This window comes from Artemia sp. Qi Xiang Cuo, chromosome 5, assembly GCF_049724085.1.
Source record: "Artemia sp. Qi Xiang Cuo chromosome 5, ASM4972408v1, whole genome shotgun sequence".
Classification (NCBI taxonomy): Eukaryota; Metazoa; Arthropoda; class Branchiopoda; order Anostraca; family Artemiidae; genus Artemia; species Artemia sp. Qi Xiang Cuo.
In genome coordinates, this window is record NC_142798.1 from 7,234,976 (window position 1) to 7,249,490 (window position 14,515).

The 14,515-nt window shown below is 34.7% G+C and overlaps 1 protein-coding gene across 3 annotated transcripts in view; it reads right to left on the bottom strand.

The window, feature by feature from the left end:
- LOC148951757 (GPI-anchor transamidase component PIGT-like) overlaps positions 1–13,890 on the bottom strand; it is a 63,815-nt gene extending 49,925 nt beyond the window's left edge. Inside the window, exons 1-4 of one of the 3 annotated variants that reach the window (XM_089089320.1) lie at positions 13,827–13,890; positions 7,025–7,198; positions 3,216–3,396; positions 917–1,148 (exon numbers count right to left, since the gene is read on the bottom strand). In XM_089089320.1, the coding sequence (XP_088945446.1) occupies positions 917–1,148; positions 3,216–3,396; positions 7,025–7,169 (558 nt within the window). In that variant the 5' untranslated portion in view covers positions 7,170–7,198; positions 13,827–13,890. Of the gene's footprint in view, positions 1–916; positions 1,149–3,215; positions 3,397–7,024; positions 7,199–13,693 lie in introns of all 3 variants that reach the window. The other 2 variants (XM_089089319.1, XM_089089318.1) reach the window with 2 other exon arrangements.
- Positions 13,891–14,515: the final 625 nt, after the last annotated feature.

A 14,515-nucleotide genomic window follows, 5' to 3' on the forward strand; every position in this document is an offset into this window, starting at 1 on the left:
AATTGCCCCCCCCCCCCCGAAACAAATTCCTGCGTACGTGCCTGATCTGGGTCTCCCTATTGGACAGTCAATTCTAGAGACGTGGTGGTTACTGTTTTCTCATTTTCAGAAGCGGTCTTCTTTTACGTATAGCTGTATAGTGGCAAATAAGCGGAAGTTTGATCGTCGTCTGTTTGCCCAGGTCACTATCTGCACCTTAACCCATTTTAGCGCAATTTTTACCGCTGCAGATAAACAGAATTACGTTCACTGGACTACAAGTAAGCAAAGTTTATGCTGCGGTTACCACCGTTGACAAGCAATATGTATGCTACGTGCCAGTGCAGTGTTACCAACCCTGAAGAAGCGGTTCTGTCGCAAATTGATCGATATAATTCATCTGTCAAGATCGACCCGTGGGCCAATGTTTTGCAGCAGTAGTCGGCATCTGTTTCTAGTTGTTTTGTTTTTGTCAGACGTTATAGTGTCTTGTGTTTTTTTTTGGTTCTGTTTTTCGTTGTTGTACTACATCTACTTTTCCATCGATGGGTATTAAATACATTCATCCATTCATTCATAAGTCCTCCCAAATAATTGAGATACGATCAGAATCGATGTTCGTAGTTGTATTGATTTTTAATTTAATGAACAAAACGTTTCAAATTTCGATTATTCTTAAAACTTATTATTGAAAATCAGAGTGACGACCGAACATATTTTGGAGGACGCTCAGGGCCCAGAGGCTATGCCCCAATCATCCCTGATTCCATGCCTAGCAATAGTAGTTTATACCCTGTCTGTCACTGTCTCGTCAACTATTAAAATTTTTGTATTTGACCAACTGTAAGCCCGTTTTTGACAGAAAAAAGAAACACAGAAACATTCAAAATATTAAAAATAGAAAAATAAATAAAATGAAAAATGTAAAATTATTTACCCTAGTGTCACAGGGCAACATCTTCTTCCATGGTGTCAAATTTTCCGTGCAAACAATTTCACTTGGCAGGGCTGCATAGCGAACAAAACTATTATTAAACCTATCGTCGACTAATCCATCCGGTCCAAACGAGAATAGAGGTTGGATTGTTCTGGCACCATTCACAAAATTCAAAGAAGAACAAAAGAGACCCGAAAGGCCGTTTGTCAATAGCTCCCAATTCTTGTCCACGCTATAAAAAAAAAAAAAAAAAAAAAAAAAAAAAAAAAAAAAAAAACAACTAACAGATTGACAGCGTCTTACGTAAGAGTCCTTTTAAACAGTCTTTTCACAATCTATGTTTAAACCTTGGTCTTTTAATTGCATTAGAAGGTTTATTACATTTCAATGTTTTTATTCTTTTTGTTTTGTGCTTCTTAGGAAACATAACATTAGCGCAAATATCCCGAACAAACGTTGTCTTGATAAATTTAAAAATCTATAAAGCGTCTGCTATGCAAATTTAACGATTGCTTATGCGATCTGATGTAGCATAAAACTATCTGTGATTAAATTTGGATTAAATTTTTAATAACTATGGCGTTAGTAATTTCTCGTTTGCTTACTACAGTTGAAGTCACAATAATTGGTTAGCCAAAAAAATTAGCCAGCAGAAGTGGAAAACTTCAGACCAAGCTCAATATTCATCATTAAATTTATGATTTTTAAATTAGGTTGAGGATTCTTTGTATCTTATCTGCAATTGTCTGAAGTGAAGCAGATTATTTTATATTCAAACCTTTTCTTCATTTTAAATAGCTAGGGGTTACTTACGTAAAAAATAGGGCATTTATTTTTAATTATTTTTTTTAATTATTTTAATGATTATTTCGTTAGTAATATCTGTTATACTCTCCACAGTTGAAGTTACAATAATTGGTCAGCCAAAAACATAAGCCAGCAGAAATGTAAAACTTCAAAGCAAGCTTAATCTTGATTATAAAATTTGTGATTTTTAATTAAGGTTGAGGATTCTTTGGATCTAAATCTGCAATTGTCTGAAGTAAAGAAGATTGATTTATTTTTTTTTTTAAACTCGTCATACAAAAGCAAGAAGACAGAGCAGTAAAAGAAAACAAAATAATAAAACATTAAAGGAAACAATTAAACAATACAACACAATTCAACACAAGAAAATATACGAAAGATACTAGAAAAAAAACTTTTAAGCGAACGAGTACCGTATAAACACAAACATTTACCTTCCAATGTGGCCATTATCTTACCACTGCAAGATGCAAATGTTCCAGTCGTGTGACAGTTTAATCATTAAAATTCACAATGCTTGTTGAAACGGCAATACATGGATCATTTATATTATAACTAATAAACACAAACGAGTTTCAGGTCCAAAGCGGGAGCCTTGTCTTTCGGGAGATTATTCTGTTTTCAAACCTTTTCTTCATATTAAGTAGCTAGGGGTTGGCAAAAAAATGGGAAAAAACAATCTTCCTATTCTTCCAAACTTTTTTTAAGCTGTGAAAAAAATTCCCTGAGCCTTGGTTATTCTACTTTCAACTTTTTCACTGCTCCCACAATATTTACTAATAATGCTACCAAGGTAATTGAAGCTCCCCACTTGATAATTCTTTTCATTACCCAATATCACCTCTTCATCTTCACTTATTCCTACCCTTAGTGATTTAGTCTTCTTAACATTAACTTTCAAACCTCTTCTAGCACCCTGAAATCGCAAAATCTCAATAACACCCCTCATTTTACTCACACTTTCTTCTAGGATGCTTAAATCGTTATCATAATCTAAGGCAAGTAAAGGTATTCTTCCCCATTGTAGTCTGTATCCTCCACTTGTTGTTCCGTCAATCTTTAAGCCAGAATCCATAACAATGATCCATATAAAGGGGGAAAGAACGCAACCCTGCTTAACTGCTGATTTAATACCAAACCAGCTGCTAACCTCATTTCCTACCTTAACCGCAGCGGTGTTATTCTCGTACATAGCACTAATCACTTTAATGCATTTGTCTGCTATACCATACAAGGATAAGACCTTTTCTAAAGCTCTTCTATCAACAGGATCAAATGCTTGCTCATAGTCTATAAAATTGAGGCCTAAAGGTTGTTGAAAACTCAGGCACTTCTCAATTATTAGCCTAAGAGTGAAAATTTGGGAGTGAGCTTATTTACTAGTAAATAAGCTCACGTAATTACGCCAGTATACTTTCTTCGTATCTCTGATGGTTCAAAAGAAAAACAAAATTTAGAGATTTCTTTATACAGTCCTTGTAAAAAGACTTACTTGTACACATCATGCTGAAACCATGCATAAATCTCAGCTCCAGTAGGAGCGGATCTTGGTGGAAATCCCCATTTTTTTGTCTTCCAGTACCCTTGTGTCAAGGAGAAATGCAACTCTTGTACTCCGTGAAGCTGAACAATTTCCCAAAACGGACGAGGAAAAGTACGGAAATTTGAATAATCTGGAAGAGGAAATCTATCTAAAATTCAGACTGAATGGTCCGTGCTCTCTGCCGTACCCTTTAATTTCCAGTACACATGTTGAAGAAAGTTTCATTTCTTAGTAGATTCACAAATGGGAGTTTTTTCACTAAGAAGTTACAGGTTAGTGAATTTGATTAAGTTCAGGAAAACCATTGTTAAGATGCTACAAGTGAGGCTACTTAAATCAGCATATTTAAAAGCACTTAGAGATGAATATCCAAGTTCATGGTTGTACCAGGTAAGGAGAATTTTACAAAATTATAAAGTGGGGGAAATATGGAATAATAGATTTGGCTCATATAATGAGGTAACACGATATAGATGAAACGATGGGCCCATATGATGGGCGAGTGGGAAGAATTGAGTTAGGTACAAAAAGAAGTGTATAGAAACTGTATGTTTGATGAGGGAAGTGTTTTGTGAGAGTGAAAATTCAGGACGATTTCCCAAGCTAGCAAGGGAGCATAGAAAGTTTTTTTTTTGTAATCGGTGTAAATTTTTTCTCTATATAGTTTTTTTCTTATGTAGTCTTTATGTTAGTTTTATTTATGTTAATTAGAGTTGATTTTTTCATTCTATACTGCCATTGCCCAAGGGCGTTTAGAGCAATAAAATAAATACTATTACTACTATTGGCCTACGTTTTTTACTATTATATGCGTTTTTGATACAATGTATTGAAAAGAAGTCATATTATTCATCTGCTATATCTAATTTTACGTTAATTTCTATTTCATTCCTTAAATGAAAAGCTTAGATAACTAGTTTTTTCAAAGTTCTAAAATGCCAAACGTCTTGTTACATTCTTTACCCATACAAACTACATTTTTTTTTTTTTGTTCTTCTATTAAAATCCTTCGACAAAAAGTTAGAATAGACAGGAGAATAGACTACAGCCAAACTTTTTAGGTTCTAGAATTTGAAACATGTTTAAAAGAGAAATCAAACATACACAGACGAGAAGAAAACAGAAAAGAAGAGAAAACGGAGAAAGAAAGGAGAGAGACAGTGACAGGGAGAGATGAAGAGAAAGAGATTTAGACACAGAGTGAGGGGAAGAGAAGGAAAGATATGCAGATAAAGAGAGAGAGGAAAGAGAGGGAGAGGGGATAGAGAAAGGCAGAAATAGAGCTATAAATAAAAGTTCAAATAGGGATAAAATCCTTTTAATAGACAGTAATGATGATAACAGTGATAGAAAATTCACAAAAAATACTAGATATTTTGGTCACATACGCAGTGACCGTCATCAGTTTAGTTTTACTACTGATGATGGTCACTGCATATGTGACCGAAATATCTGGTATTTTTGTGAATTTCTATCACTGTTATCATCATTACTGTCTATTCAAAGGATTTTATCATTATTTGAACTTTTATTTATTGTCATGGAAAGGCAGTGCGGTCTCCGAAACTTTCTACAGAAATAGAGCATCATCATTTACGTTCTTGAACATTAAAACATGAGTAAAAACATTGAGCATTAAAACTAGAAAGAAGCTGCAATTTTAATTAAATCAATTATATATGAATCTCACAAAAAATTTATTATAGTTTACTGACCGAGTCACGACATAGGTAATAATGCTCCTAAACTAATGACATACATCGCTTATGCTTAACACAGAAGTATAGGACAAGGAAAGTGTGCAGTACTAATTTATTTACTTACTTTACTTACTTTCGGTGGGAACCAGACGATGAACTGTCCTGCCCGGCACCAAAGGATCTTGGGATGACTTCCGACGACCACTTGGACCTGTCGGCTGCAGCTTCTCCGGCGATCTTCAGCCAGTCTTTGTCCCATCTCCGACCGTGTCTCCTGAATCCTCCCCACGGTTCCAGGTCCTCCTTGAATTTTTGCCATAGGTTCTTCTTTTGTCCTCCTGGTTTACGTTTCCAGGAGGGGGCTGGTTCGCAGACAAGGACGTCTCGACATATCGTGCCTTCGGGACGGCGCAGTGTGTGGCCGAGGAGCTTCAGGCGAGGTCTTTTAATGATAAGCGATAGCTCTTCTGATTGGCCACAGAGACTCCTTACTTCACTATTGGATTCTAATTTATTTGCTATAAGGCAACTTCAGTCTCTTAGACAATTGATCAGTAATCCAAAATGAAAGTTAAACTTTTAACAACATGGGTATAGAAGAATTATTTCTTAAGATGCATAAATGTCCACTTACAGTTAAGGTACTAGAGGAGATAAATGTCTAATGCACTATGTATGTACTACAATAAAATTTACTCCAATTGCTTCAGCAGATTCAAACATAATTTGATATGAGTTGAAAGTCAAGTTGATTGACTTTCTTAGCAATGTCTTAGCAATGATATTGTTGTTCATTGTTGCGTGACATGCTTTTTTTTTTTATTGTGTGTCATGTCGATTATGATATTGTTGGTCTGGTATGAGATGTAAATATGGTTTGATTATGATATTGTATGATATTGTTGTGTTAGTTTTTTCTTCTATTACTCTGCAGTGTCATATTCTATGTTCATTAAATAAACAAATAAATAAATTAAAACTTTGTCAGATTTTTCATATCTTGAAGTTCAAATCCCATTTTTTTTTCTTTCAATCTAAAGCATTGACATTAATTGACAACTCTGTCAAAGCTTTCCAACATATTTCTACTTTATTGAAAACATTCAGAAACCCAAAGAGTACCAATAGTGGAACAGAAAAAGTACCAATATCATAAAAACATAATTAAAAGAATAAGTTAAGTTTGCAATAAGGAATATCTCACAAATATCTACAGGGGCTATGGAATACCCATGTGCCTAATATCAGTAATTCAAGAAAATGTCAGCTCTGTTATTGAACATTTTAATGAAACCTCTACTATGTTTTCTTAGAGAATATTCTTTAGTATATTCTGGTACTCTCCTTGGTATTATTGGTATTTTTCTCATATTCTTGATATTCCTCTCACATTCTTGGTATTATTTGTATTCTTCTCATATTCTTGGTATTCTTCCCCATTCTTCAGTACTCTTGGATCATGTTTGAGTTATAACTCTTAAAAAATCATCAGAGGACGAGATTAAATACAAGACCTTAGAGAGCTGCAGCAATAGTAGCAAACAATAGAATTGTTTCGCAACAGATAAACTAACATCATATCTATTTTATATTATCCAGTTGCTCTGGTGTCCTCATCGAAGTAACTCTATAAGCTTCTGTAACCTATGTGGATCAGCCACAACAATTGTAGATATTTATATTGGTTGTTTTTATTCTTTGCTTTTAGGTTATCTTAGTTTTTAGCTTTGTTTCATCAGGATTGAAGATGTATTATTTTCATGCAGGCGAAATATCCGCGTCATTTTAGTTTTTACCTTTTCTTTCTAGTGGCTGTAGTCCTGATTGTTTATTTCTTTGCTGATAGTTCTCTCTTTGTTTGTTCTTTATAACTTTTGTCCTAGAGAACAAAGTCAGCATACCCTTGATGGTTTTAAGATGGAAACCACTCTCAAACTCCTCACAAAAATCAATCTCTAAATCATGAGGGAGAGGGAGAAAATGAGGATCAATTGTTTAAATCTTGATAAGAGTAACTTAAGAAAGACATATAAACTAACCTGAAAAAAGCTTACTCACCATTCCTTTCTTGCAATAGAGTATGAACAAATCTGAAGTGGCTCATTAAATGCCCAGATTCAAGAGGTTTTATCACAAGCTCTTCTGAAAAGGTTTCATGACAATTTGCCAATTTCAGGAGAGCTAATACAGCGCAGATAAACATTGTAAATTTTGCAAATAGCTCTGCAAGCCCTGTAAAACCAAATGCATTAGGAACTTGTCAAAGAATTTCTTAGCAAGAGAAATAAAACATAAACTTTTTTATGGAATGTAAACATGAATTGAGAACAACAAAATATTTTATGCCCAAGAAAATCAATTGTCATTGGTACTTGATAATCTAAGGTTGTATAGTTTGAAATTATGAACGTCTTTCAACCTGTGGTCCCAAGGGAGGAAAGCTTGTTTCCAAAATTGCCAATAGCAAAACTCCAATTACTTTTTTCATGATTGTACAAGATATAAAAAAGGGATCTTATCTGCAATCATTGGTCTTTTAGCCTCCAAGGGCAATCCAATCTGATGTCCTTCTTGAGGCCAAGGACACCAGTTCTACTACAATTATCATTCTGGGATGGAGCCCAACTGCTAGTACTTAAAGGTACATGAAAAATCATGCTTCATGTAAAAAAAATCAACTGGAACGCTGACGATATTGCTTCGAAACGCATTAAATTCGACAGTTATGCAACACAGGTGAGCAATGGTTCCTTTGACAAAAATCGGGCAGAATTTTATGTACTTACCTTCTCAAAAGGGATGGTGCTTCACCACGGACAAGGACAAGAGATCTTCACCACGTTTGAGCTCATGGACACAGCTAAGACTTCTGGTCAAGCTATATGGATATACTGATGAAAATGAGATGTGAGAAACAAGACACTATTTGAAGTGCCAAATCCTAGACTGCAGGAGAAATTTTTGGGAATTGTTGACAGTCTCTCACTTACCCAGGCTGACACAATCAGTTATAGACATGAGTAAATCCAAGCATAACTTAAAAGGTTTGAACAGATAGAAATAAATCAAAAAGGAAGTGCAATCTTGAAAAACAAATATTATCTGTAGCATCATTTATTATATTAGCTTGTGTTTGCTCTTGCTTGTGATGCTTGCTTGTGCTTATTCATGATATTATTATAGATGCTTGGGTCCAAATTAAAAGGTTCAATTGAAGAATTATACATGGTGTCAGAAGTCATGGATATAAGTCAACCATCAATCAACTGAAATGCAGATGATCTTGCTTCTGAATGGACCAAGTTTGAGAGTCAAGCAACACTGATTTGTGAAGGTTTCCTTGCTGAAAAGACTGGGAAAGTGTTGTGTGCCTACCTTTTCATATGGGTTGGTACTTAAAGACGAGAGATATTCAGCACATTTGAGCTTACAGAATCAGGTTAAGACAAAGTCATGGTGTGTTTGAAAAATTTCAGAGAATATGCAGCTCCAAGAAAAACCAATTGTTCTTGCACTATATCTTTTAAAAGAGAGACGAAAGAGACACTGAAAATATTGAGATATATATAACAGAGCTAAAAATTCTAGTCAAGCCATGTGGATACACTGATGAAAGTGAGATGGTGAGGGACAAGATAGTATATAGAGTTACAATTTCTAGACTGTATGAGAAACTCTTAGGAATTGGTGGCAGTCTCAAACTTATCCAAGCCGTCATGATTTGTTGTGCACATGAATGAACCCAAGCATAAGTCAAAACATCTGATCAGAAAGAAATAAAGCAAGAAGTGGATGCCATTTCAAAAAACAAATACTATCTGCCTCACAAGAAAGCAGAGTGCTACTTTTGTGGTGGCACCTACTCTCCCCAACACATATGAAAAGGATACATCTGCAATATCTCATGAGGCTAAGGGGGTATCTACTACTGAAACTTTCAGGGCTACTTCTATTACTACTATTACTGCTGCAACTATGATTTTTACAACCACTACTATGACTATGACCACAATTACTACTGCTACAACTATATCTACTACTACTAAGGCTACTAGCCCCATAACTAATTCTAACACAACAACTACTACTTTGACTACTGCTGCTTCTGTAACTATGACTACTACTACTATGGCTAATATTACCATGACTACATCTACTATTGCTATTACTCGCACTATTACAACTACAACTTTTAAGACTACCACTACTACTAAGACTTATACTGCAATTACAATGAATAGTACCATGACTAAAACTACTATAACTACTATTACTATGACTTCTACTGCCACAACTACCAGGACCACTGCTACCTCTACTTCTATGACAACTACAACCACTATAGCCACTACTGCTACAACCACTACTACAAACCCTTAAACTACTATTACTATGACTTCTACTACTGCTACTAAAACCACTACTGCTACCACTACTATAACTACTATCACTGCTACAGATACAATTACTACTTCTATGACTAAAACTACTAAATCTACTGCTACAACCAGCATACTACTATGACTACTCCTAAAATTACTACAGCTACTACTACTGCCACTATTATCACTGCTATTACTACCACTAATATTATAACTTATACTGCTACTACTGCCATTACACCTACTACTACTACAACTACTATTAATACTACTACTACTATAACTACTGAGTTTTAGTACAATGACAGCTGCAACTATTGAATACAATAGCTTTTAGTCAGCACAAAAAATCAAAGATAACCCTCATTTCCTTTGGTCAACCCTCCATCCAAGAATCCCCAAAACCTCCCTTTCAACTGCTGGTGTTCCTCTATCTGAGTGGTATTCTTTCTACAAGGCCAAATTCTCTCCACCAGACCCCAAACTTGAACACAAATATTCTGAAGATCTTGACCAACTTGTGTATGCACTCTCTGACTCTGATTTTACAATGTCTTTAATGTCTGTGGCTGATGCTATTATGTGCCTTAAGCCAAAGATGACATGAGGCATAGATGGAATCCATGCTCTATATATCAAAAATGGCAATCCTTTGCTTTTAGAGCATCTCATGTTACTGCTGCAGATGATTTTTACACAAGGTTAGGTTCTGTCAACATTCTGTGTGGGAGACCTTTCTCCTGTTTCAAAAAAGTGAAAAACCTCCAATCAATGCTTGTCCTTGAGGCCTGTACTGTTTCAACCATTTTATGGAAGCTTTATGAACAGATTGTTATACTGTTTATAAAAGAGATTGAAGAAAAATGTTACACACCTCCACATCAATTTGTCTTTCAACATGGCATTAGATGTGTAGACGCCCTTGCAGTTGTTGCTAATGCTCTGCTTGATGCTTCTTCTACAGGTAGTTCACTTGCCTTGGCAAGTCATGATGTTTGCCATGCCTTTGACTCCCTGACCCACTCCCTTATGCCTTTAAGGGCTGTTAAAAGATGAGTAAATCTGGCTATCATTAGATCTCAAAGGGAATATGTATGCTAAGCTACAAGTCCATCCTAAGATCCCTCTTAAGCAAGATAAAATGGCAATGCCACTGGATAGAACTATACCAGTTAAGAGAGGAGCCAGGCAAGGTGCAATTGCCTCACCTCATTATTTCAATAATTATGTCCTCAAAGCTCAGGATCAGTGTGAGATATCTTGCATTCTTTTAATTGGACAAAAACATTCACTCATTGAACAAAATTTCTGAAACTTTCCAAAAACTGCAAGCAGAATATTTAAAATCTGGTCTTGAATTTAATGCTGCAAAGTCTGATATCATGTTTTTGGATTGGAAAGGCACACTGCCTCATGAAATTGTACTTGGGAATTCAAAGATTTGTCCATCTGACCAAATCATTTATCTTGGTATTGCCATGGGAAATATCATTTCGCATACTTGCCATCTCCTAACAGAAGTCACCAAATGCTGCATATCAGCTGCCTATGCTTCCATAGTCTCTTCTAAGCTTTGTTTCAATTGCTGTTATCTTACAATGCTATACAACACTGTTGCTCTCCCCCATATCCCCTACATTGCACCCTTCTGGAAGATTCTTACAAATGTGGGTAAATTGAAATCTGCACCACTTTTTTCCATTTTGCAAAATACCTACTGAGATATCAAACTTGGACACACAATTCAAAACTCATCAACAGTCTTCACATAACAGATCTTACTATAGCTGTGTTAAACTTACAGAGAAACACAACCACAAGATTTCAAGACATGCTTGGGCCAACTTCTTTAACTATAGTTACCTTGTCATAGTTGTATAGATATTTTGCTATAGATGGTTGTATAGATATAGTTACCTTGTCATAGTTGTACAGATATTTTGCTTTTTTTTATTTGTAGTGCTCTGTCATTTTCTTTTTCTACAAAGAATAGATAATAATAATACTACAACTACAATACAACAATTAAACTACTGCTATTTACTACTACTATTTACTCCTATTACATCTACTACAACTATGACTACTATTACTGTGGCTAATATTATTATGACTACTACAACCAGGGGTTTAAGTGCATTCAGGGAGTCAAAATGGTATAGATACAATATCTTAGGAACAGAATAATGCATTAAGTTGAAACTTTCAGGGAAAGTTGTAGAGGTGTAAAAGTAAATCAAAAGACACTATGTGCATCCAAAATTATCACAAAGGCATATTTGCAATAGCCTATCTACAGAACAGCTAAGTTTATTAAGTTGTAACTCTTAGGGCATGTCAAAGAAATATTGAACTAAATCAAAAGAAAATATGTGCATCCAGGTTGTCTAAAGGGTATATCTGTATGATAAACAAAACCCAACAACACTATGTGCATCCAGATGGCCAAAAGGACATATCTGCAATATCTCAGGAATAGCTAAGGGTATTAACATAAAACTTTCAGGGCATGTTGAGGGGGATGTTCAATTAAAATTTGTCTATATTCACAGTTGTTACATGATGGTGGTCAGAATGGCCTTAGCCCTATAAAAGCCCAAAGACAATGATGATTTTCAATCCATTTGTTTGAATTTCCACAGATCCAAAGTTCTATAGTACAATTACTGTTAAAATATGTAGCAATACCTTGCCCAAAACATAAATGGTAAAGCAAAATCCTGATTTTTAAAGAAAAAAAAAGAAAAGCTTTACAAATATTCCTTTTATTAACCAATAAAAAAAAAGTATGTCAATTAAAAACAAACAGAAATCAAGTCTAAAGAAACTTTTTTCCACAAAAGAAGTTTCCCAAAAAATTATAAAGAGCTATACTAAGACTAAGACATGCAAAAACCAAGTCAAATAATAAGTAAAGCATAAAAGAAATATTTAACAACATCAATAAAAAAAAGAAAGCCAAAACAAAACAAAATTATAATGAAAATAAAGTTAAATTTAAAACAAACTACCACAAACAGGAGTTGGGCTGATTCACCCTATGCCTTTTAAAGACCATAACATCATTTGTCCTTTACTGAAAACAAATTATATTTTAAATGTTTCCTCTATTGTAATGATACTAAATTCAAACTTAATGATACTTTAAGGAATTATTTCAGTATATAGTAAATTGCCAATCTGTGTTTCATTATTCATTTTATTAATATTTGTTATTATGATGATATTCTGTATTTTCTATTTCTTTTTTGATGTTATGACAAACAAAAACCTACCAATCAAAATAAAAATTGTTCTCAGCAAAGTACAAATGATGTTCTTTTGTTGAAAAATAAATAAGTTTAATAGGGATAAATCCTTTTATTAGACAGTGAAAACAGTGACAAAATCCAGTCATATGCAGAGTGAATGTCATAAGCAGATAAACAATTTCAGTTTGTCTGACCAAAATATCTTACATTCCAAATAAAGTTTGAGTTTCATCACTTTGAATCTTTAGTTCTTTATATAGCCTGTGGCTGTAACTAGGGCAATTAGGGAGGGGGAGAATTGTCAAAAACACAAAGAGCATAAAATTAGAACTTAAAAGATACTACTCTTTTCTGTTTTAAATTGTAAACTTGAAAAGAGCTAATCTCTAACAGTGTTATCAAAGACCAGCCAAACTTGAAAAACCCAGACAAAAGGCATGTTCTTTTGTGCTAAGATCTCACATTTTTCTGCAAAGATTTCTGTTCATTTAACTCATCTTTGTTCTAAGATCTTACAGCTCACTGATGTTAGCAAATTCTATGAAAGACACCATCTTTCTGCCATATAGAATGATGATGAGAGAACTTTGATGATATACTCATCATTGTTTGGTCAATATATACAAAATCATATTATTGAGTTAGGACTAAAGTGAATACACCATTCGATGCCTTTTTTTATGCTGATTATGAAAATCATATGCTAAGCATTTCTATCGGAAATGAATTTCAGCCTCCCCCCCCCATATATATGCCAATTCAGGGTTAGGTTGGGTTATGTATAGCCTATATAGGGGGGGGGGATGAAATTCATAATATGATTTTGTATATATTGACCCATTGTTCTTGGACCACTGATCAGAGCAGAATGATGAGACATTTGCAAAAAAATGCTATAAGATGTAAGATCTTAGTGGCAAGATTTCACTTTTAAGCATTCTTTGATAAAAGATGTGAAATCTTAGCACAAAGATGACTAAAAAACAGCCCTAAATTGCAGTTGGCCTAATCTAGATTTGAGATAAGGACATAGCCCTCATACTATTAGGATACCATTTCACAAACACTATTTTATTTGTATCATTTAAGCTTACATAAATTGCTGGCAGTCCTTGTTTTTTTCATTGCTTTTAGCCTAGACAGGCTAGTTTTTGAACATAAGTTTTTGTGTTGTTGGATAACAGACAAAACTTAAGGTCTTAATGGTTTACTTTTAATTAGCCATACAAAAAGTATTTAGCAGGTCAGTCTAGATCCTATTTGGTTCAAAATGTATGTTAGCCTGTTCGCGCCATGTAATTTTAAACTTTTGTGCGGTTACCAGATATCGCTGTGTGACGACTTTTAAAATTCGGGACAAGTCTCCTTATTTCAAGTAGAAAAAAAATAATTTGTTATTTAATTTCTGATCGTTTTTTATATAATCCTGGGAAATCCGGCGCCCCCTTCATAGAAATGTCCCTTCCCCCGTGAAAACGTCCTCCATGGAAAAATCCTCCGACGTAACCCCCTCCTCCGAACCCCGTCCCTCACGAGAAAAAATCCCTCATGAAAACGCCTGTATACTTCCCAATAACCAATACTATATGTTAACAATGGGCAAAGTTCATAACTACCAGCCCTTCCCCCGGGAGGTGTGGGAGATGAAGTCATCCATAACGACATATTTATTAGATTTCCGACAATAGTGAACAAAATGGCTATTCCAAAACTTCGTTCAGAAGACTTCGGGAAAAAAATGAGCGTGGGGGGCCTAGTTGCTCTCCATTTATTTGATCACTTAAAAAGGGCACTACAACTTCTAATTTCTGTTCGAATGAGCCCTCTCACGATATTTTAAGACCACTGGATTGATATGATCACTCCTAGAGGGGAAAAAAATGAAAGATAAAAAAAATAAACACGCATCGGTGATC